This window comes from Macaca thibetana, chromosome 18, assembly GCF_024542745.1.
Source record: "Macaca thibetana thibetana isolate TM-01 chromosome 18, ASM2454274v1, whole genome shotgun sequence".
NCBI lineage: Eukaryota > Metazoa > Chordata > Mammalia > Primates > Cercopithecidae > Macaca > Macaca thibetana.
In genome coordinates, this window is record NC_065595.1 from 71,486,066 (window position 1) to 71,511,771 (window position 25,706).

The 25,706-nt window shown below is 40.4% G+C and overlaps 1 protein-coding gene and 1 long non-coding RNA gene across 5 annotated transcripts in view; one reads left to right on the top strand and one right to left on the bottom strand.

The window, feature by feature from the left end:
- The window catches only part of SPIRE1 (spire type actin nucleation factor 1), a 191,503-nt gene that overhangs the window by 84,600 nt on the left and 81,197 nt on the right, over window positions 1-25,706 (bottom strand). For all 4 annotated transcript variants that reach the window (XM_050767556.1, XM_050767555.1, XM_050767558.1 and 1 more), the window contains exon 3: window positions 11,550-11,783. In XM_050767556.1, coding sequence (XP_050623513.1) covers window positions 11,550-11,783 — 234 coding nt within the window. The remainder of the gene's footprint in view (window positions 1-11,549; window positions 11,784-25,706) is intronic.
- LOC126941243 (uncharacterized) lies at window positions 8,257-10,552 on the top strand. The gene is made up of 3 exons (XR_007721187.1): window positions 8,257-8,392; window positions 9,168-9,250; window positions 10,501-10,552. It is a non-coding gene; the product is annotated as an uncharacterized LOC126941243 (long non-coding RNA).

The window sequence follows — 25,706 nt, forward strand, 5'->3', positions numbered from 1 at the left end:
AATATTTGGGTTTTTTTTTTGTACCTAAAAACAGACACGAACAGAGCGCAGTGGTTCATGCCTGTAATCCCAGCACTTTAGGAGGCCAAAGCAGGTGGATCATGAGGTCAAGAGTTCGAGACCAGCCTGACCAACATGCTGAAACCCTGTCTCTACTAAAAATACAAAAATTAGCTGGGCGTGGTGGCACATGCCTGTAATCCTAGCTACTCAGGAAGCTGAGGCAGGAGAATCGCTTGAACCTGGGAGGCGGAGGTTGCAGTGAGCGGAGATCATGCCACTGCACTCCAGCATGGCTGACAGAGTGAGACTCCATCTCAGGAAAAAAAACCCAAAAAAACAGACACACCCCTACATCTGTATTTTCATACTAGACAGCCAGGCAATTCCTATCATCCAGGGCTTCATGTACCACAAGACCACTGTAAAGTCTACACAATTACACGGGAAAAGTGGTCCACTAACTAACAGACCCAACAGCACAGATGAGTTTACTAGAATTAGCTTCTAGTAAATTTGAAAATGATAGGACATATGTAAAAGTTTTGGTTGGGAACAGAAAGGGAAACACCATTTACTGTGTACTGATGATGGCTCCAGTTTTTAAACAGTTACCATTTATTAAGCAATTATCATGCCAGCTACAGTATCTGACATGTCATATATACGACATAATACCATTTACTCTTCAATGTAATGCTGAATTATCCTCATTTTATGGAAAAAGAAACTGAGGCTAAGAGAGTCACATGACTTGTCTGTCCACAGTTACATGGTTACCATGAGGGAGAAGGAGAATTCAAACACAGTCAGTCCCTAAGGGGTTCTGAAGCCAGGCTCATTCCAATACATGTTCAATTTTGTTCTGAAGCCAGGCTCATTCCAATACATGCTCAATTTTGTAACATAGTTAAATAAAAAGCATGTCAACAAAACATGTGGTTCTGAAGCCAGGCTCATTCCAATACACGTTCAATTTTGTTCTGAAGCCAGGCTCATTCCAATACATGTTCAATTTTGTTCTGAAGCCAGGCTCATTCCAATACATGTTCAATTTTGTAACATAGTTAAATAAAAAGAATGTCAACAGAACATGTGGACCTCAGGGAAGCTGCCTCATCAGTAGATGGGGAGTGGAGAAAAGAGGGCAGAGGGCAAAGTAAGGCCACGGGTGCTGCCTACAGCCCTAATGTCCTTTACCATACATAGTTCACAATAATCCTCATACAACTACTTGTGGGTAAAATGTGCAACTTAATATCATGCAAAGCAATTTAGAAAAATCAAACACCATTGAGTGTACCAGACTGGAAAGACATCCTATTAAGAGGCCCATACACAGGAATAATTTTATCTTTCTATAAAATAATTTTGTATCCATGTACAATCATTACATTTTAAAGTACTTCATTTGCACTAACAAGCTGTAAGTTCTCTTAATTTCTTACTACAGTCAGTAAACTGGACACTAATACAATAACTAAAAATATACATCTTATTTTTAATAATTTCTATTAATTAAAGAATAAATGACATCTTTGTAGTTTGTAATATCCTTAATAATGTGGCTTTTTGTTTTCATGTATAGTAAGCATCTTATACAATCTAATAGTTAGATCACTATCTTTCATAAAATACATTCTCAAGAAAATATCTCTAGTATGAATAGGAAACCTTCTTCACAGTACCAAAAACAGCTAAACACTGATTTATCCAGAAGCATTAAAAGCAGAAATCTCACAAGTTTATTACTCACAGAGCCACTAATAAACATACATTTTTTGCTCAATTATTTTTGTATTTAGAAAACACCTTGCAATACAGAATTGCCATTCAAGGTAATGAAAGACAACTACTAAGGCTTTACCTTATGTAACTTACCCTCATCTTATATTCCAGTTACGTAATGAAATGGCATAAAGCCACTGGGTTTCAAAGTTTTCAAATGCTATCCACAGTAAGAAATAAATTTATATATATTTACATATTATACACAAATGCATGCATATGTGCATGTTATACATACAAAAGCTTCACAAAACAAAACTTGCACATTCACTGTTGGGATTTCAGAACCCATTCACTGGTTGTAAACTGCAACTGTAAAAACACTGGTGTAAAGGTAATAGCTAGGTCTAAAGAACACTTTTTAAAATACATATGACAATCCTACATACAGACAATCTAAAGTGATACTACTAGAGTTAATAAGCAATTTCAGCAGTTGCAGAATACATGATTAACAAACAAAATCAGTTGTATTTCTACACATGGCCAGAGAACAATTGGATAATGAGGTCAAGAAAATCATTCCATTTACAATTGCATCAATTGTAAGGAATTGCTAAGGAATTTTGCTAAGGAATTTGCTAAGGAAATTTTGCTAAGGAATTTTGCTAAGGAATTTGCTAAGGAAATTTTGTAAGGAATTTGCTAAGGAAATTTTGCTAAGGAATTTTGCTAAGGAGGTGTAAGACTTATACACTGAAGAGTACAAAATATTGTAAAAGAAATTAAAGAACACCTAAATAAACAGAAAGACATCTTGTATTCATACGTTGGGAGACAATATGGTGAAGGCAACAACATTACCCAAAGTGATCAACAGATTGAATGCAATCCCTAACAAAATCCCAACAGCCTTTCTTTAAGAAATGGAAAGGCTGATCCTAAAATTCACATGGAATTGCAAGGGGCCCCTTGCAAAAACCCAATTTAGAGATCAGGAAACTGAGATTTAGACCAGGTAAGTAATTTGCCCAAGGTTACACAGCTAGTCGATGGCAGAAACGGAACCGAAACCAGGTAGTCTGACTTTGGAGCCCAAGTTCTTTTCCATTCTACTCTAAAATAAATGTAATTACCTTTATATTAAAGAGAATAATGTTCTTAAAGCACTTAAAACATAGAGCATGGTATACAGTAAGCATGCAACAAAATCATTTTCATAGTTACAGAAAAGGGACATCAGGGGTTGGGAGACAAAATTAGGTTATATGACCTTGGACAAGTTATTTAATATTGCTGGGTTTCCATTTATCTCTAAAAAGAGAGGACGGGTTTATGTAACCTGTTCTATAAATCTGTCTCTCCTCTTGGCTCCACTATAGACTTCTAAATTAAACTGAAATGCTGAGGTTTTTGAAGGCTCAGTCTTGGATCTTTGGGTATCCTCTGCTTACTGTAGCTGCCCTTGTCTAGTCTAATGGCTTTAAATGCCACCTGTAGGTTGATAACTCCTCAATCCCTATTCCAGGCCAGCCCTTTATGCTGAAAACGTATGGCTATGTACTTAGCATTTCCACTCAGAAGTCACAAAGACAGCTCAAACAACTCTAAAAGTCATCCTTTTTTTCCCCCATTAATATAGGGTCTTGCTATGTTGCCCAAGTTGGTCTTGAACTCTTGGGCTCAGGCAATACTCCTGCCTCAGCCTCCTGAGTAGCTGGGATTACAGGTGTGCGGCACCATGCCCAGCTGAGAGTCATCCTTGATTATTCTTTTTTTTTTTTTTGAGACAGAGTCTTGCTCAGTCGCCCAAGCTACAGTGCAGTGGCACGATCTCGGCTCACCACAAGCTCCGCCTCCCGGGTTCATGCCATTCTCCTGCCTCAGCCTCTAGAATAGCTGGGACTACAGGCGCCCGCCACTATGCCTGGCTAATTTTTTTGTGTTTTTAGTAGAGACGGGGTTTCACCGTGTTAGCCAGGATGGTCTCGATCTCCTGACCTCGTGATCCGCCCATTTCGGCCTCCCAAAGTGCTGGGATTAGTGAGCCACCGCGCCCGGCCAATTATTCTTTATTCCCATACCACTCATATCCAATCCATCAGTGAGTCGTCTTGTTTCTACCTTCAAAATATACCACCTGACAGCTCTCTACTTTTCTCCATCTCCTCCACCATCATCACAGTCACAGCCACCATTTTCTTTCATTAGAGGACTCCTAACTTCCTCTCTCACTCATCTACACGGTTCTCCACTTGACAGGCAAAATCTTTTATAAATGTAATTTAGATTATGTTCATCCCCTGCTTAAAAGCATCCAATCATTCATTCAAACAATACTCACCAAGTGCCGACTACGTCCCAGGCACTGTGGCAGAAAGAAGACACATTATTTGATACGGTTTGGTTGTGTCCCCACCCAAATCTCATCTTGAATTCCCATGTGTTGTAGGAGGGACCTGGTAGGAGATAACTGAATCATGGGGGCAGGTCTTCCCCGTGCTGTTCTCATGACAGTGAATAAGTCTCATAAGATCTGATGGTTTTATAAGGGGAAGTTTCCCTGCACAAGCTCTGTTTTGCCCTGCTGCCATCCATGTAAGATATGACTTGCTCCTCCTTGACTTCCGCCATGATTGTGAGGCCTCCTTAGCCACGTGGAACTGTGAGTCCATTAAACCTATTTTTCTTCCCGGTTTCAGCTTATGTCTTTATCAGCAGTGTGAAAAAGGACTAATACAGTATTGAGCAAGTCAATGTCCTGTTCCTCTCAAAACTAGTAATGGGTATCTCAGACCCTTAAACATACACACACACACACACACACAAACACACGTTGGGAATAACAGCTACTATTAAGAAAAATAGGCCAGATGTGGTGGCTCACGCCTGTAATCTCAGCACTTTGGGAGGCTGAAGTGGGTGGATCACCTGAGGTCAGGAGTTTGAGACCAGCCTGGCCAACATAGTGAAACCCCGTGTCTATCAAAAATACAAAAATTAGCTGGACATGGTGGCGGGTGCCTGTAATCCCAGCGACTTGGGAGGCTGAGGCAGGAGAATTGCTTGAACCCGGGAGGTGGAGGCTACAGTGAGCCGAGATCACGCCATCACGTCACTGCACTCAGAGAGAGAGAGAGAGAGAGGAAAGAGAAGAAAGAGAAAGAGAAAAAAGAGAAGAGAAGAAAGAGAGAAAGCAAGCAAGCAAGCAAGCAAGAAAGAAAGAAAGAAAGAAAAGAAAGAAAGAAGAGAAAAAGAAAGCAGGTGAGAGGTAGAAAATGAGGCCAGTGGTGGGGAGGGGCGATAATCTGGAAAGACTGGTCAGTAGGTGGCACCAGAGCGGAGAGCTCAATGAAGATTGGAGTGAGCCATGCACAGACCTAAGGAAAGAATGTCCCAGGTATGGGAGGGCCAGTGACTCCCACTCAACTTAAATCCCAATCTCTTCTGTGTTCCTCAAGTCCTTCATCATCTATAGCTCACACCTACCTCCCAAATCCCATTTGTGGCTCTTCTTTCCACTTTGTTTTGGTAATCCTAGACTTGTTTCTTTAAAACACACCAATCTTTTTGCTGATTCTTCACCCTCCAGGTGTTGATTTCAATGTCACCTGCTTAGAACATCTTCCCCGTTTGTCCTTTCTAGATGCACTACTCACCTCTAATTTCTCTGTTACTTTTTTTTTGAAATGGGGTTTCACTCTTGTTGCCCAGGCTGGAGTGAAGTGGCGTGATCTTGGCTCACTGCAACCTCCACTTCCCAGGTTCAAGCGATTCTCCTGCCTCAGCCTCCCAAGTAGCTGGGATTACAGGCTCACACCACTATGCCTGACTATTTTTTGTATTTTTAGTAGAGACAGAGTTTCACCATGTTGGCCAGGCGGCTGGTCTCAAACTCCTGACCTCAGGTGATCTGTCCACCTCGGCCTCACAAAATGCTGGGATTGCAAGTGTGAACCACTGCACCTGGCCTCTCTGTTACCTTTTAATCACTGCATTCTGCATTTTCTTCTTAGCAATTATTAGGATTTAAAGTACAGTAGTTCCTCCTAATGCACAGTTTCACTTTCCATGGCTTCATTTACCTGTGGTCAACTGCGTCCGAAAATATTAAAAGGAAAATTCCAGAAACAAATAAATCCTAAGCTTTAAATGAAATGCTGTTCTGAGTTGCACGGTGAAATCTCACACTGTCCTGCACTGTCCTGCCCGGGATGTGAACCACCCCCTTTATGCAGCATCTTTGCTCTTAGCCTCAAGCCATCTACCTGCCTTGGCCTCCCAAAGTGCTGGGATTATAGGCATGAGCCACTGAGCCTGGTCTGCACCCAGGCATTCGTTATTATTCAGTTTATTTCCATTGTGATTTCCTCTTTGACTCTTCGGGCATTTAAAAGTAGTTTCTTAATTTCCAAGTATATGTGGAAATAACAAAATCTTTTTATTGTTCATATCTGGCTTAATTCCACTATGGTAACAGAACATCTCCTATGTAATTTTAACCCTTTGAAATTTGTTAAGACTTGCTTTAAGGCCTAGAATATGGAGAAATTTTTAAGGGTTCCATGTATACCTGAAAAGAATGTGTACTCTGCCGTGGATGGGTGGCATGTCCTATTAATGTTAAGTCAGGTTTGTCATTCTTATTGTCCAAACATTCTATATTTGTACTGATACTAAGAGAGGTATTTTAAACCTCCCACTATGGTTGTAAATTTGTCTACTTCCCCTTTTAGTTTTGATTTATTTGTTTGAATGTTGTTCAATGCTACTGTTATAGGCTATGTTATTAGATGCACATAAATTTATGAATGCTATTTCTCCTTAGTGAATTGAACTTTTTATAAGTAAGCATCCTTTTTTATCTCTAGTAATGCTTTTTGCCTTTAGGTCCATTTTATATTAAAATAATATCTGTGATACTTTTCTTTTGGTTAGAATGTTGTATTTGTCCATTCTTTTACTCAAGCTTTCTATGTCCTATTTATAGTGTCTACTCTGTAAACAACATATGACTGGATTTTGTATTTTTAATGTAGTATAAAAATCTGTGTCTTTTAAAAATTAGAGTATTAGGCTAGTACAATCCTCAGAAATACAGTGTTAGCCATGTATGTAGTTTTAAATTTTCTAGTAGCCACATCAAAAAAAGTAAAAAGAAGCAAGTGAAATTAACTTTGATTATAGATTTTAGTTAACCCAATACAATAATATATATTATTGTAATACTTCAAATTATAGCCAATACAAAAATTATTAATGAGGCTTTCTTTTTTTTTTTTTTCCAAGATGGAGTCTTACTCTGTTGCCCAGGCTGGAGTGCACTGGCGTGATCTTGGCTCACTGCAACCTCTGCCTCCCGGGTTCAAGTGATTCTCCTGCCCCAGCCTCCCGAGTAGCTGCGATTACAGGCATGCACCACCATGCCTGGCTAAGTTTTTTGTCTTTTTAGTATAGACGGGGTTTCACCATGGTGGTCAGGTCTCTAACTCCTGACCTCAAATGATCCGCCCACCTCAGCCTCCCAAAGTGCTGGGATTACAGGCATGAGCCACCGCACCCGGTCAACGAGGCATTTTACATCCTTTTTTCGGTACGAAGCATTTGGAATCCAGCATAGATTTTGTACTGTCAGTCCGTGTCAATTCAGACGAAACACATTTCAAGTGACTAACAGTCACATGTGGCTAGTAATTACTGTATTGAGCAGTATACATTTAGAATATTCACATTTAATGTAATCACCAATATATTTCGGTATCCAATTACCATCTTCTATCTGTTTTCCCTGTTCTATATTCCTTTTCAATTCTTTCCATCTCTTCTTTTGGATTACCAGTAATTTTATTAGCTTCACCTGCCCCCTTCCCTATTGGCCTGATATTTACAAATTATTTTATTTTTAGTGGCTTTTCTAATAAAGGTTAGGCTTTAGTGGCTTTCCTAATAAAGGTTAGCACTAATAAATTAGTGCTTTAACCTCTTCCCACTCAATGCCGAGGTCTTGGAACACTAACTCCACTTACTCCCAAACAATTTTATGCTATTGTTATATATTTTAATTCTAAATATATTCTACATCATGTAAGACATTATTATTATTTTTTGCTGTTAATATTCATTTAGATTTGTTTTCATGTTTCTTTTTTTTTTTTTTTTTGAGATGGAGTCTTGCTCTATTGCCCAGGCTGGAGCGCAGGGGCACAATCTTGGCTCATTGCAACCTCTGCCTCCCAGGTCCAAGCCATTCTCCTGCCTCAGTCTCCCAAGTAGCTGGGATTTCAGGCATGCGCCACCACGCCCAGCTGATTTTTTGTATTTTTAGTAGAGATGGGGTTTCACTATGTTGGCCAGGATGGTCGTGAACTCCTGACGTCAAGTGATCCACCTGCCTCGGCCTCCCAAAGTGCTGGGATTTCAGGTGTGAGCCACCGTGTCCGGCCCATGTTTAATTTTCTTTGCTCTTCAAATCATCTGCATCTCCTAATTTCTACCGGAGGTGGACTGCCTTCTGCCTGACGTATACTAATTTCCACCGGACGTGGACTCCGCCTTCTGCCTGACGTATACTAATTTCCACCGGACGTGGACTCCGCCTTCTGCCTGACGTATACTAATTTCCACGGGACGTGGACTCTGCCTTCTGCCTGACGTTTTAGTCAAGGTCTGCTGGTGACACATTTTCTGTGTTTGTCAGAGAAGATATTTTGCCTTTTTTAAAAAGAAACAAAACAGAACAAAACAAAAAAAGATCTCACTGTAACACCCAGGCTTGAGTGCAACGGCACCATTACTGCCCACTGCAGCCTCAACCTCCTGGGCTCAAGTGATCCACCCTGGCTGATACTTTACCTTTATTGTTGAGACATTATACTGGATAAATAATTCTAGATTTAATGTTAGAACTCTCAAGCTGGCATTCCACTCTAACATTACTCTTCCCCTGACTTACTTTTTGAAACGAGCACTGGAATGCCTGCCCAATCTGCCTCACAGTGTTATCATCAGGCTCCAGTAATAGAAGGGGGATATAAAGGCATTTTTCAACTACAATGTACCATATTAAAACATAACAAATTAATAGATTAGTTGGAATAAAAGACTATCCAGGATAAAAGTTACACATTAAAGAGGATCTTGCTTGCTAAGAATTGAAAACAAATTGTTTCGAGTTCTTAAACATCCCATTATTTGTATCAATCAAACTTAGTTTCACATTTCTACTTGAAACAAGGAGAGTTACAATTCTTCAGGTAATTCTTGTCTTCTCTTCCAACAAAGTAAACAATGAGTCCATTTATGAATTGAGGTTTTCAACCTGCTAACCAAACCACAAACTCATATCTGCACTATATGATGAGGAATCATCGGTTTTATAGTATTTTAAAATGTCCATTTACTTGTAAAATGTTTCAGCAATTATTTTTCTTCTCATTCAGCTACATGGAACACTCAGAACAGTTACAGATGTGGAGAATTTTACGGGTCAGTTTTGATTAGCATGGAAACCAAGAAACAACAGGTAAGGTTGTGATATTCTCCAATAAAATTTCTAATAGAATCGGTAATCTTCAGTTTTCCTTCAATCTATAAAACCTTTAAAAATTTTTCTTTCTTTCTTTCTTTTTTTTTTTTTTTTTGAGACAGAGCCTCGCTCTGTCACCCAGGCTGGAGTGCAGTGGTGCGCTCTCGGCTTCATGCAACCTCCACCTCCCAGATTCAACAGATTCTCGTGCCTCCGCCTCCTGACTAGCTGGGACTACAGGTACACGCCACCACACCTGATTAATTTTGTACTTTTTTTTTAGTAGAGACAGGGTTTCCCCATGTTGGCCAGCTGGTCTTGAACTCCTGGCCTCAAGTGATCCACCTGCCTCGGCCTCCCAAAATGCTGGGATTACAGGCATCAGCCATCATGCCCAGCCTTTTTTTTTTCTTTTAAATAGAGACGAGGTCTCATTATGTTGCCCAGGCTGGTCTCAAACTCCTGAGCTCAAGTGATCCTCCCACCTGGGTCTCCCAAAGTGGTGGGATTACAGGTGTGAACTACCATGCCAAGCCAATAACCTGTCTTCATAAGTACCCTTTTAACTATTCATTTTTCATATAACGATAGCAATAAGTTAGGGAACCACAGTAGCTCAAATTAAAAAACAAAAGGTATCCCTTCAAACTTCTAAATGTCCAATAATTTTTTATAAGTTAAGATATTTAATGTCATTGAATAAAAACTTTAAAATTGCAATTACTCTCTGGACCTCATCTTCCAAACCTGTAGTTTAAGACAGCAATCTGGCTATGACATGTTACATTACTGGTGCCAGGGCTGATTTTACAGATCTAGTTGGTTAGGTAGGTGTTCCTTTCCTCTTTCACCACTTCTTATGCATACTTCTGCCAACATACACACCACCAAAATACTGTTAGCTCACTTTCAGATGTATGAGTGGTTTTGCTTCTTAATGTAAAACCTTTTACTCTTCATGTTTTCAATCACTATTTATCAATGGTCTTCCACAGAACAAGCAGGTCATTTGTGGTCTGCAGAAAGTTTAACTGGCCTTTAAGTATGTTTACATATTTTTTAAAAATAAACCTTAACATCTAGAAAACATAAATAAAACACATCAAATTTCTATTTGTTTGTGTATTATATGTATGTATTTTATGTGTATAGCCTGTTGATTTAAAATGAGAAGCACTACACATCTTAAAAGAACTAAATAAGATATCCGAATTTCTTAATAATAACTTGTATGGTTCTTTACACAGTCTTTGAGAGTTGTACCATCGAAGGAGGCCTAAGGAACGGGGCACTCAGCACACTTGAAAACTACCATTGTCACAGTGCCTCTATATTCCTGTCTCTGAAACGCTTTATGAAGAGCTGGAAAATAAGAGATACACCATTGACACTGCTTATAAAACCTAGTAAATATCATATGTAAGTATATATATCATATATAAGTATAAAACCTAGTAAATATCATATATAAGTAACTGAAAACAGAACGCTTTTATGGTTAATTTGACAAATATGTTTGATGTTAATCTCTGCACATTTGGCATGGTAGATTTTATGACCTTCAAGTACACAGCAAAATCTAAAAGAGAAAAATTAAGTATAACCAACCAAACTTGCTTCATTACATATAAATACCACTAGGTAAGTCAAGAAAACCTAAAACAATCAGTTGTTATACTTGAGATGCCAAATCTTCATGTAGGTAAGTGGGTCACAGTTGTTATTTACTCTAGAAAAAGGCCATACGAGGTCAACTGAAGACGTAATGCCCAGTCAAGCTGACACATGATATGTAATGATAAGGGGCATATAATATCTAAAAGCGGTTTCTTGAGTTATGATTCAATCACAAATGTCCATGTTCAGGCTGCTGACAAGTCTGGGAATTATTATTAAATGCTGAATCACCATTCTTTCTTTACTATTTTTAAATAAATACAGATATGTGTCAACCATTCAATTTTTAAAAAATAACAGTCTGGACACAGTGGCTCATTTCTGTAATCCCAACACTCTGGGAGGCCAAAGCAGGAGGCTCACTTGAGCCCAGGGGTTCAAAACCAAGCTGAGCAACACAGCAAGACCCCATCTCTGCAAAAAATTTAAAAACGAGCCAAGTGTGGTGGCATACACCTGTAGTCCCAGCTACTCACGAGGCAGAGGCTGCAGTGAGCCATGATCCCACCACTGCACTCTAGCCTGGGCGACAGAGTGAGACCATCTCTCCAGGGGGAAAAAAAAAGAAGAAATAGTAACTCTTGAAAAAAAACAAGTACTGCATAAAACGCTGCCTTACCTTCATGACATCTCTATACGACCGAATAGCTGAGATTTTCCTCTTTTCATCTTCTTCATCTTCCGGGCCTTCTTCTGCAGCCTCATAGCCCTCATCGTTGCTGCCGTCAGCTTCTACCGTGTTGGCCATGCGATCGATGAGCTGCTCTAAGGGAGGGCTTAATTCCCTTTCTTCATTTTCCTTCAAACCATAGTCCAGTGCTTTATAAATAATAATTCCCAAAGATTCAATGACCTAGAAACATTTAAAAAAGTGGTTAGTGGAGATGACTGAAGAGCTTTCTAGGACTAATTGTGAGGCATAAAATGGTTAGTATGATTTTTTTCCCTCAAACCAACATACAACACATATATAAACCCTTTTTATATTCTCTTAGATTTACACTTTGTGTTAAAAATCTATATTTGCCATTCATTTATAAAATATTAACCGAGTTGATTTTCCACATGTCCAAAAGGTATTTCTGAGAACAGATACAGTTATCAAAAAATATATCCTCTCAAAACTCTTACCCCAATGTTTATCTATTTAGATATTCACAGACATCCCAAGTATCTGAAAGACTGAAAACTCAGTTATGGGTAGCAATTAACTTAAGCCTAAACAACAACAAAAATCTGTTATATCCATATACACACACTTCTCTAGTTCCATTCCACCACTGAAAACACATCTCTCTCAGACGATGCAAACAAATGAGAGACCTTTTGCAAACCCTGAATTTTCAAGGTAGCTCACAGATATTCCTCCCTACCACCCACTTCCATCAATATTACTACCGGGCAAATGAATCTCACGTATCAACAGTAGATACACCACTGTTGCATACCACCTTGACAACTGCTCCAGACTTTGGCCAATGCAGGAAATCCCACTTTATTTCTCAATACCGCCTTTCTGCTATTAAACAAAAAAATCACATATAAAACCTTTTAATTTTATTGTTTTCTCTCTCTCTCTCTCTCTCTTTCTTGCTCTCTCTCCAAAGAACACTGGCAGCCAGCACGGTGGCTCATGCCCGTAATCCCAGCACTTTGGGAGGCTGAGGCGGGCGGATCACTTGAGGTCAGGAGTTTGAGATCAGCCTGGCCAACGTGGCCCATCCCTACTAAAAATACAAAAATTAGCTGGGTGTGGTGGCGTGTGCTGGTAATCCCAGTTTCTTGGAAGGCTGAGGCAGGAGAATCGCTTGAACCCGGGGAAGCGGAGGTTGCAGTGAGCCGACACTGCACCACTGCACTTCAGCCTGGGTGGCCGAGCAAAACTCTATCTCAAAAACAACAACAACAACAACAACAACAACAACAACAACAACAACAGGCAATGAAGCCAAAGAATTAAAATTAAATCCTGACTTTCACAACACTAGTCAGCTGCCTCAGGGCAAATCATTTTAATGATGACTTTTCTCATCTGTTAAATGGGGATGTCAATGATACCTACATTTACTAAGATTCTGTTAAGACTATGCATGGAAGTACCTGGTACAGTATCTGACTTATTATAGGGACTCAATAATGTTCTCACTGCCCTCTCCTTCCTTCAGCCTACTCTTTTCCAATGTTTATCAGTTACTCCCAAAATAAATACATAAAATCATTCATTTTCATTATTTCATTTATAGCTGGTAATACCACATTTTAAAAAAAGTGCATCACAAATAAAAAATAAAGTCAGAAGTTTCTAACAAGTTAAACATAAGAGAATCATGACTGTAGCCCTTAAAAGCACTCACTCATTCAAAATTCTCTACAAAAATTCAAAAATTCTCTACAAAATCTGAAATCTACTTTACCAATGAAATAATATCTTCTCAATCCTAGCATTCAAAATGAATATTATCCTTAAAAATTCTTAACTTCTAAGTGTTTAAACAATACTGTTTAAAAATGTTTCTTACTGAAAATATGTAATATTTTCACTGGTTTTTATGGTCTGACCTGGCACTGTAGCCATTCTTTTCTTTTCTTTCTTTCTTTTTTTTTTTCTTCTTTTGAGACAGGTCTCACTGTCACCTGGGCTGGAGTGCAGTGGTACAATTACGGCTCACTGCAGCTTCAACCTCCTTGGGCTGAGGTGATCCTCCCACATCAGACTCCCTAGTAGCTGGGAAAACAGGTACACACCACGAGGCCTGGCTAATTTTTTTTGTAATTTTTTTAGAGACAGGATTTCACCATGTTGTCCAAGCTGGTCTCGAACTCCTGGACTTAAGCAATCGGCCTGCCTCGGCCTCTCAAAGCGCTAGGATTACAGGAATGAGCCACCATGCACTGTTTTCTACTACAAAAATGAATTTAAAGAATGGATCTTCTAAGTTCCAAGGCAATTGACTACTTTAGTCATTCCTCCTGGCAGAGTCCCAGGACAACCCCAAATTTGTCCACCAGCCTGTTCAGGAGAAGGTACCATTTCAGTGCTTCCCTGGCACAGGGTGCACATTGCTCTCATAGCATGTACCATTCTCACCACAGGCAGGTGCTGCTTAGGGCAAGGATTTTAACTTTCAAAGATGGCAGAGCCTAACACTGTGGTGTGCATTAGGAAAAAACTTGTTAAACTGAACCTAGAGCAGTCACTTTAACAATCAGAGCATCCCACTAATGAAAGTCTCAGAAATAAAAAAGTTAGATTACATTCTGTATACAATTTTTTAAGGCTGAGAAGGTCTTGTTGCAATTATTCCCAGTGAGAAATCACAATTAACTGAGTTTTACATGATTGGATGACTCTAACCATCTATATAACCCTATCCTTCTTTTTTTGTTTTACTTTTTTTTTGTATGTTTTTGTTGCTTTTTGTTTTTTTTGAGACAGAGTCTTGCTCTGTCACCAGGCTGGAGTGGAGTGGTGCGATCTCAGCTCACTGCAATCTCCACCTCCTGGGTTCAAGCGATTCCTCTGCCTCAGCCTCTTGAGTAGCTAGCAGTACAGGTGTGCACCACCACGCCGGGGCACTTTTTTATATTTTAGTAGAGACGGGGTTTCACCACATTGGCCAGGATGGTCTCGATCTCCTGACCTCGTGATCCACCCAGCCTCGGCCTCCCTCCCAGAGTGCTGGGATTACATGCGTGAGCTACTGTGCCCAGCCAACCCTACCCTTCTTCCTAGCGAGGGGGGAAAACCCTCTTATATAACCGTATCCCTCCCTCTAGAGCTGGGGGTAGAAAAATCACAAAACCATTGCAAATATCAAAACCAGCAATGGCTTCCAACCATAGCAAAGACCCAAGAATCACTCAGCAAGCTTGCTCTTTTCTCTACTCAGTTACTTTGCCTACAGGAGTGGATCCATTCTTCAAGAATTCATTTTATATCATCTTTCTCTTTAATCCAACACTCTTTTCTGCCTCTCTAGGGCTCAGCTCCAAATAAAACAATTATTTTCCCACTTTCAAATGTACAAACTTACAGGAATCTATACTTATTTGCCCTTCCTTCCTTTCACAGTGGAGGAGTAGGTTTTCCATTCCAGTGTAAAGGTCAGCCCCACTCTCCTAACCCCTCATACCCTCCAGTGCAATCTCATTTCTGTGCTCCCTTTACAAGCAAACCTCCCGAAAAGGCGGTAGCAATGCTCATGGTAGCAATGATGATCTTATGAGGCTGCAGAAGAAGGCCTGGAAGATGAAGATGAAAAGAGAAAAATCTCAGCTATTCGTTTATATAGAATCATGAAGGTAAGGCAGCAGTTTATGTAGTGCTTGTTTTTCTCAAGAGTTGTTATTTCTTCTTCTTTTTTTTTCTAGAGAGACAGGATCTCGCTCTGTCACCCAGGCTAGCGTGCAATGGTGCGATCACGGCTCACTGCAGTCTCTGCCTCCTGAGTAGCTGGGACTACTGGTGTATGCCACCACATTTGGCTAATTTTTAAATTTTTTGCAGAGATGGGGTCTTACTATGTTACTCAGGCTAGTTTTGAACTCCTGGGCTCGAGCAATCCTCCTGCCTTGGTCTCCCAAAGTGCTAGGATTACAGACATGAGCCACTATCTGTAACGAGCCCATCTCTCCTTTCTCTCCTTCCATTCACTGTTTAATTCATTTCCATCTAATGTCTTTCCTTCTGAAACCACTGAAACACAAATACTAAAGTCACAAACACTCTGGATTCTAGATTTTCTCTCAACAATTACTTCTCAATCTGTCTATAGATCCTTCCTCCTGCAACTGTTTAATTGATGGAGTTCTTCAGAGCTCATGCACTCTACTTGCTTCCACAATCTCTTGCAAAGTGCTCTTATACACAGCCAATGCTATAAATACAGTATGTATTCTGATCTTTCCTTAACTTATATTACTAATCTACAGTTTGTCTCTGGGATGCAGGCAATATATCATATGGTCTACTTAATACATCCATGTGAATAATAAGCACCTCAAACCATAATGTTTGTTTATGGTCTACTTTCTCCACTAAAATGTAAGTTCCAGGAGGTCTTGGATCTTGTCTATTTTGTTCACAGTATGTTATACAGTACTTTGGTTCATAGCAGATACTAAACAAGTATCTCATAATTAAATTGATAAGATGCTTTATAACAGTAATACATCTACTTCTGAGTTCCTTTTTGTATATATAAAATAAAATATGTAGTAGCAATCTTTTCAAAAAGTTATAGAATTTTATTCTTAAAAGTCTGGGTTGTGGCCAGGCGCGGTGGCTCACGCCTGTAATCCCAGCACTTCGGGAGGCCGAGGCGCGCGGATCATGAGGTCAGGAGATTGAGACCATCCCGGCTAACACGGTGAAACCCCATCTCTACTAAAAATACAAACACAAAATTAGCCAGGCGTTGTGGCGGGCGCCTGTAGTCCCAGCTACTTGGGAGGCTGAGGCGGGAGAATGGCGTGAACCCGGGAGGCGGAGCTTGCAGTGAGCAAAGATCACGCCACTGCACTCCAGCCTGGGCGACATCTCAGACTCCATCTGAGACTCCATCTCAGGAAAAAAAAAAAAAAATCTGGGTTGGGAGAGAATAGATGGCTTTATTGATCATCAGCCCTGCAGGAACACCAAATTTAACAACTATCACAAAACAGGCACCTTCGTAAGAAGCAGAAATCAGTACCCGGTTTTAACCTCAGATCACTGAAAGATGCACCAGAGAGGGAAGGAAAGACAGTCTTGAATTGCTGACGCCACCCCTCCCCCACCTCCTGGCCTCGGCCATGGGCCGCAGAGAGAGAATCTATGTGCTTGGGAGAAGAAAAGCACAGCAACTGTGAGACTTTGCACCGAATTCAGTGTTGTCCTGTCACAGGGGAAAGTAAATCGGGCTGAGGCCAATGCCCACTTACAAAGGGAACATTTAGACCAGCCCTAGCCAGAGAGGAATCGCCCAAACGCCTATCCCAGTAGTGGGAACTTGAGTTCTGGCAAGCCTTACCACTGCGAGCTTAAGTGCTCTGGGGCTCTAAACGAACTTGAAAGGCACTCTAAGCCACAAGGACTGCAACTCCTGGCAAGTCCTGGTGCTGAGCTGGGCTCAGAGCCAGTGGACTTGTGTGGTACGTGACCTACTGAGACACCAGCCAGGACGGCTAAAAGAGTGCTTGCACTACCCCTCTCCCAACGCCAGGCAGCACAGTCCGAAGCTCCGAAAGAGGCCCCTTTTTTCCACTTGAAGAGAGGAGAGGGAAGAATAAAGAGGACTATGTCTTGCATATCGGATACCAGTTTCAGCCACAGTAAGACAGAAACCACCCCTCATATTGTCTGATGCCCAATTTCTGCCTCCAAAGAAAGAAAAAGTAAAAACTAAAAGGCAGAAATGAAATCCACAAGCAGACGGCCCGCGCCACACCCTGGGCCTGGCAGTTAAAGATCAACCCCTGACCTAATAGGTTATTTGCATTAAAAAAGCACTGTGAAGATCCCTGTCCTATTCTGTTCCCTTCTAATTACCAGTGTATGCAACCCCCAGTCACATACCCCCTGCTTGCTCAATCGATCATGACCCTCTCACACAGACCCCCTTAGAGTTGTGAGCCCTGAAAAAGGACAGGAACTGCTCACTCGGGGAGCTCAGCTCTTGAGACAGGAAGTCTTGCCAATGCTCCCGGTGGAATAAACCCCTTCCTTCTTTGGCTACTCTGTAACTGAAATTAAACATTTCATTCAACTGTGAATCTAAGTGATAAACCACAATAGTATTAGCATATTTGTGTTGTCACCAATAGAAAACAGATCTTTTCATGTTAAATTACAGTAGTTGCAGATGTCTCAAATAATACTCATCACCACTCTAAAATTAATTGCATCTGCCAATATCATGTAATTTAAGGTACATATGAAGAAGCATATACATAAAACTATAATTTTATTGTGGTAACTATATTTTAGTATAGTTTATTTTATAATCTTAGAAATTGTGTTGTATGCATTTAAAGACATTAGGCTATGTGTGGTGGCTCATGCCTGTAATCCCAGCATGTTGGGAGGCAGAAGCAGAAGGATCACTTGAGCCCAGAAGTTCAAGACCAGCCTGGGCAACATAGTGAGACCCTGTCTCTACAAAATTTTTTAAAAAACTAGCCAGGCATTGCGGGTAGGGGGTTGGGAGAGCATCAGGAAAAATAGCTAATGCATGCTGGGCCTAATACCTAGGTAATGGGTTGATGGGTGCAGCAAACCACCATGGCACATGTTTACCTATGTAACAAACCTCCACATCCTGCACATGTATCCTGGAACATAAAATAATAAAACAAAAAATACATAAAATAAAATGTTAGGAAAATAAAATCAATTTAGTCAGGTGTTGGTGGCCTGTGATCCTAGCCACTCTGGAGGCTGAGATGGGAGGATCGCTTGAGCCCAGGAGGTCAAGGCTCTAGTGAGCCGTGATTACACCACTGCAGTGCAGCCTGAGTGACAGAGTGAGATCATGTCTCAAAAACAAAACAAATACATTATTATGAGAAGAAATTAATAGGTTTCATCAGAATACTAAAGAGGTCCCTAGCACAAACAAGGTTATAAATCTCTGATGTTAGAACATTTTAGTGGATGAAAACGTGGGTAGGATATAGAGTCATCGCCATCCTTCTTGTTTCTCTTGCTCTCCCATTGATAAGAAAGAATAAATCAAACTGAATGCTGGTTTTCTGGTTACAAAAAGAAAACTTTGTAAACTTAACTGGGATACTGTTATTGTCAGTCTCATTAACTCACAGTCCTTCCCAGAGGTCAGACAATTGTACTAACGTTGCTCCTGACAGAACTATTGTACAGCTGTCCAGCTACACTGATTTCTTACTCTTTCCTTTATATGCTCTACACTTTCTCGTCTCTAGGCCACTGTTCAATATCGTTTCTATTTTCTGTATAGCCTTTCTCCTGCATTTTGTATGTCCAACTCTACTCATCTTTCCATCCCCTTTCTCTAAAGAATCTCCTCTATGATGCCTTGGTATCCCTGATTCTACTATCACATCACAATCTCTATGAATTAATCAAAACAACTATTTTTTTCCTCAGAATCTTCATCATGTTAATTTGCATGTTTATGTGGTACATTTCACTTGTTACCTTGGATTATGGCTAATTATATACCTATCTTAATTCTCCAACAAGACTAAGCTCCTTGAAGGCAAAATCCTTCTGTAATTCCTCTTTATATCTTCATATTATTTTATAAACAGTAAGGACTCAAAAGTTAATGAGTGCATGAGCCAAGATATAAATTCTTTCCTCTCAGACATATATGGTTTAAAGTTAAGATATGGAACTTATGAACATAGGAGAAATACCTGTTACTTCCATCTTTGTCATTCCAGCATATCACTGTAGTGGTGATCCAGCCTGAACAGCTCTGAACCATCCTGGAGGAACTGCCAGCCCAAGGATACCTGGTCTGGTTAAATGTCCCAAGTCTACTCACCCCTCCTAACTTAAACCTGAGCCAGAAAGCAGTTCTAAAATTAACCCATACTCTTAGAAATACAGGCATAACGTGGCCGGGTGCGGTGGCTCACGCCTGTAATCCCAGCACTTTGGGAGGCCAAGGTGGGTGGATTACGAAGTCAGGAGATCGAGACCAGCCTGGCTAACACGGTGAAACCCTGTCTCTACTAAAAAAATAGAAAAAAATTAGCTGGGTATGGTGGCGGGCGCCTGTAGTCCCAGCTACTTGGGAGGTTGAGGCAGGAGAATGGCGTCAACCTGGGAGGCAGAGCTTGCAGTAAGCTGAGATTGCGCCACTGCACTCCTGCCTGGGCAACAGAGCGAGACTCTGTCTCAAAAAAAGAAAAACAAAAAAGAAACACAGGCATAAAAAGACTTGGCATTATTACACTGGCATGTGTACCAGCTGACTTATCACTTTCATTGGATTGAGGGAATGTCTAATATTTTGCCAGAGAAGCATATACCTAGTTCTTCAGACACTGTCTTGAACTGGAGACAAGGGGGGACTACCAGAAAAATGACTGAAATGTAAGAGTACCTGGACAGGTGACTTTGCATAGATATATACTTATTTATGCAAATTATAGGAGATTATTGGCCAAAACATGTGGAAATGCTTTTTAAAAAAAGAGAGAGAGAGAGAAAAGACAGCATCAGATCTAAAATATTCATCTGAGTTACTAGTCTCGAGGCCGATGGAAAACCGCTGCTCATGTGCTATCACAGTAGCACCAGCCCCCCTCCCCCCTTGGACATTTCTGGGGCCTCTGACATTTGTTAAAATGAACATGAATTACAGTGTAAAGTTCTAGAGCTAAATGGAACAAGTGGTTTTAAAGCCCAACCAACTGATATGGGGTAGAAGAAAAGAGGGTACTCAATAAAACCACGTATTCTAAAATTTAAGGCTACTCCAATGTCATATCTACTTGTTTATCCTGTGTGGGGTCAACAGACACACAGATGGAACTGCTTGTTCTCTAGCTGCCAGGTCCGACCACTGAGGGCAGCCTCACTGTTGAATAGCAGCACACTAACACCAATGCTTCGTGCAGAGCACCCACCACCCATCCCATAACCAAGTCTTCCCGTCACTGTGTTATTCCCCTTCATCCAGCCCCTCTTTGTGCTGACTTTGACTTCCTAAAAGTATTGGAGTCCATATTTGTCTCCTTTGCTGGCGTGATCAAGTATGATTCTTCTTGTTATTTGCTAGAATGCAGCACTTTGCTCTACATGGAGTATGTGCTTTAAAATTTTTGTTTAACATGTGTAAATAGCAATAGATAGCATAAGTCTTAAATGTCAAATCTGCTGAAATGGAGATGACCTATATCAAATATCAAGGTTGTTGAGCACGGCGCCCAGCCCTTTCAGTACTCATCTAACAAACAGCAGCTGCTACTGCCTTTGTCGTCATGCTTCATTACCAAAATCCCCTCTTATCCAGCTTAAAAATTTTAAAACCAAAACCAGAAAAGTTTCTTCAAGTCCCCTTGTCAACCAAATACTGTGATTTCCTTATATCTGTATAGCACTTTAGGAGTATGTTTTCCTCTATACATTAAATGATCCTAGGAAGCAGACATTAATTTTTCTCATTTTAAACATGAGAAAACTGAGGCAGTTAATATGTAACAAAGTCAGGCTGGAGTCCTCCTGACTTATGGAATTCCATATCCAGAATTCTCCTCTCCCACAGAACTGCACACCTGGACATCTCCCATTCTGCCATTCTTGGTCTAAAAGGTGGCATCAAGAATTAAATCCTATTCCATGTGTTGTATAATCATCAGAGAACACACCAAATGAGGACTTTCCTTGTTCCACACCACATAAATACAACCAGTTCAGTATTCAGATTTCTGGTAAGCTCATTAAATTATCAACCCTTTGGGTTTACAGTCAACCATAACGGCCAAGTCACACACATCATAATAGTTAAGCACACTTCTCCTTTAATGTGTGTTTCTTTTTTTTAGCTTGTGAAAGATGTTTTTCAGACCTGGTAAAAGGTTACATAAATCCATCTTATCCTATTTATTTATTTATTTTATTTTTTTGAGATGGAGCCTCACTTTGTCGCCCAGACCGAAATGCAGTTGCACAATCTCGGCTCACTGCAACCTCCACCTCCCGGGTTCAAGCAATTCTCCTGCCTCAGCCTCCTGAGTAGGTGGAATTACAGGTGCCATCCACTACGCTCAGCTAATTTTTGTATTTTTAGTAGAGGTGGGGTTTCACTATATTGGCCAGGCTGGTCTCAAACTCTTGACCTCAAGTGATCCGCCTGCCTCAGCCTCCCAAAGTGCTAGGATTACAGGTGTGAGCCACCACGCCCGGCCCCTATTTATTTTGAACAATCATTTTAGCTTGGTAGAATCATGTAAAATCTAGAGTCTGCCACCTAACACATTCTCCATCACTCCCAGACCAAAACTGGCCAATCTGGGTATGCATTCTGAGTCTTTAGAAAATTGATTTAAAGATAAGTCCCAACTAAGAAGCCCTTCAGAATACCAGAGACATTTTCCCCATGCTGACACTGATTGCAACCTAACTTCATAACATGATCTCACATTTTTCCACTGTGTTCACAAAAATACTATAAAGCTTTAACAAAATACTTTGTCACAATCTCTAAATACTATCGTAATCCCACATCTAGTAACTCTATACCTCAAAAGCATAATTTTCTATTAACCTAGCTAATGTCCACTGTGCATAGTTCCCTTCACTAATTCAGTCAACAGACATTTCCTAAGAGCAAAGTGTATGTGGCAATGGAGATACAGCAATGAAGAAAAGAGAGGAGGTCTATGGCCTTCATAGAGCTTTTGACTTGGGGAGAACAGATAATAAACTGACTCATATAACCAATTTAAACATTACAATAACGAGGTGTCATGGGAGCATATAACAGGGAACTACAACCTAGTCTGGGGTCACGGAAGCCCTCACTAAGAGAGTAAAGTTTCAACAGACACCTGAAAGATAAGTAGGAGTTACACAGGAGCAGAAGGGGTTATAGTAGAGTTCCAGAAACAGGAAGTACCGAGTATGAAGGACCAGAGGTCAAGAAGAACATGGAATGACTGAGAAAAAGCCTAAGGACTAGAGGAAGAGCGAGAATGAAGCTAGACCAGCAGTTCGGGGTTGGGGGGTCAATTACACAATCATATAGGGTCTCATACAGGCTATCTCAAGGATATGGGTCTTTATCAAATAAAAGTAATACAGGATACTGATATGTTTTGTGGACCAAGATGATCTCACCTCATTTTTTTTTTCAAGAGACAGGGTCTCACTATGTTGCCCAAACTGTCCCAAACATCTGGCGTTAACTGATCTTCTTGCCTCAGCCTCACACAGTGATTACAGACATGAGCCACCACACCCATGGGTTTGGTGGGTCTCTAAACAGAATTTAAAAATTACTGTCTCTAAACAGGTAGGTAATGGGTTGATGGGTGCAGCAAACCACCATGGCACATGTTTACCTATGTAACAAACCTCCACATCCTGCACATGTATCTAAACAGAATTAAGCCTGTCTCTAAACAGAATTAAAAAATTACTCAGGCGTGGTGGCATGCACCTGCGGTCCCAGCTATTTGGGAGGTTGAGGCAAGAGGACAGCTTGAGCCCAGAAAAAACTGCAGTGAGCCATGTCGGCACCACTGCACTCCAGCCAGGGTAACAGAATGAGACTCTGTCTCGAAAACAAAACAAAAAAAATTGCTAAAAAAGTTTTTTTTACGTAGAAGATACACTGTGGTACTGGCAAAAGAAATAATAAAATAGATCAATGGGACAGAGTACAGAGCCGAGAAATGTACTCACACAAATAGAGTCAACTGATGTTTCACAAAGGAGCAAAAGCAATACAAAATGAAGCCAAGATTGTCTTTTCATCAAATGGTTCTGGAACAACTGTACGTGCACAAGTAAAAATATGAATCTAGACATGGACCTTAAACCTTTCACAAAAATTAACTCAAAAGGGATGATAGAGCTAAATGTAAAATCCGAAAATATAAAAGTCCTAGAAGACAGGTAGCATTGGGTTTGACAATGATGTTTTAGATACAACATCAAAACACCAAGCTGGACTTTATTAAAGACATTTTTCAGAGAATAAAATGACCAAGTCACAGACTGGAAGAAAATATCTGCAGAACACATATCTAATGAAGAACTGGTATCCAAAATATACAAAGAATTATTAAAATCCAGTGAGAAAACAACCCAATTATATAATAGGCAAAGAATGTGAATGTACACTGCACCAAGGAAGATACATATACAGATGGAAAATAAGCATATGAAAACATGCTCTACATCATATGCCAATGAGGAACTGCAAATCACAACGAGATACTACTACACCCCTCCGAGAGTGACTACAATATAAAATACTGATAATACCAAATGCTAGCAAGGATGTGGAGCAACAGAAACTCTCGGGAATGCAAAACTGGGGGGACAATTTAGCAGTTTCTTACAAAACTAAACATACTATTACCAAATGATCCGGCCAATATGCTTCTTGGTATTTACCCAAATAAGTTTAAACCATGTCCATACAAAAACCTGCACATGAATGTTTATAGTCAAACTTAGAAGCAACCAAGATGTTCCTCAATAGGTGAATGGGTAAACAAACTGTGGTAAATCCAGAAAATGGAATAATATTCAAAGATAAAAAAGAAATGAGCTATCTATGTAACAGTAATGATGGACATGTGTAATCATATATCTGTCAAAACCCATAGAATATAAAACATAAAAAGTGAACCCTTATGTACTATCGACTTTTAATTTTTCTTTTTTTTTCCCTTTGACACAGATTCTTGCTTTGTCGCCCAGGCTGGAGTGCAGTGGCGCAATCTTGGCTCACTGCAAGCTCCACCTCCCGGGTTCATGCCATTCTCCTGCCTCAGTCTCCCGAGTAGCTGGGACTACAGGTGCCCACTACCACGCCCGGCTAATTTTTTGTATTTTTAGTAGAGATGGGGTTTCACTGTGTTAGCCAGGATGGTCTTCATCTCCTGACCTCATGATCTGCCCACCTCAGCCTCCCAAAGTGCTGGGATTAAAGGTGTGAGCCAACGCGTCCAGCCGACTTTTAATTTTTAATGTATCAATATTGGTTCATCAATTGTACTGCATTAATGCAAGATATTAATAACAGGAGAAAGTGACTTAAGATTATGTGAGAATTCTCTGTACTTTCTGAGCAATTTTTCTGTAAACATAAAACTGCTCTAAAAAAATAAAGTATTAATTTAAAAAAATATATACAGGTAATGTGGCTTAAAAAATACGGTGTTGGAGAATGGATTAGAAATGGGCTACAGCAGATGCAGGAAGATCAAACAGGAGGCTATTGCAGTAGAGTCAAACATAGGGCTGATGGTTTCCTGGGATGGGTAATAATAGTAGGTAGACAGAGAAAGAGTCTTTAGGAGGTAGAATAGACAGGACTTCACAATGCATTAAATGTAGGCAGGAAAAAAAAAATGATTCCCGGGTTTCTAGCTTGAGCTAGTAGGGATAGTGGTAGAATTTACTGATATGGAAAACTGGAGGAAAAACAGTTTGGACGAGAAAGATGGCAAGTTAAATACCTGTGGGAAATATAATCACAGACACTAGATAGGCAGCTGTGTGGGTGGCAAAGGAGAGCCATGGGCTAGGAACATACAGTGCGATTCCCTGGCGTATCATTGGTTAGTGAACTCACAGAGTGTATGAGACAGCCTAAGGAGAGAATGCAGACAGGAGAAGAGCTAAACATTCAGTGGCTGGCCAGAGGATGACAAACCAAGAGATTGGACTGTAAAGGAGCAACAGGGTTGGGAAAGGGAGAGAAGGATGAAATCCAAAAACTGTGGTATCACAAAAACCAAAGAAAGAAAATATTTCCAGAAGGAATGCATCGTCATGTGTATTGAATGTGAGTAAGAAGAGAAACTCTACCACACGTCCACTGGATTCCGTGAGGTGGAGGTCACTGGAGGCTTTGGCAAGGGCAATCTGGGTGAGTAAAGAGAAACTTGTACACAGCAGTCTCAGAAAATTCTATGAAGAAAAGGGAAAATACATGGCAGTAGCTGGAGATAAGACAGGGCGGAGGTAGGTGTTTTTTAGTCTGTCTTTTAAGACCAGAGTTTTAAGCATGTTTTGAATGGTGATGAAAAGAAGGTAGAGAGGAAAAAATGGAAAATGATAGAAAGACAG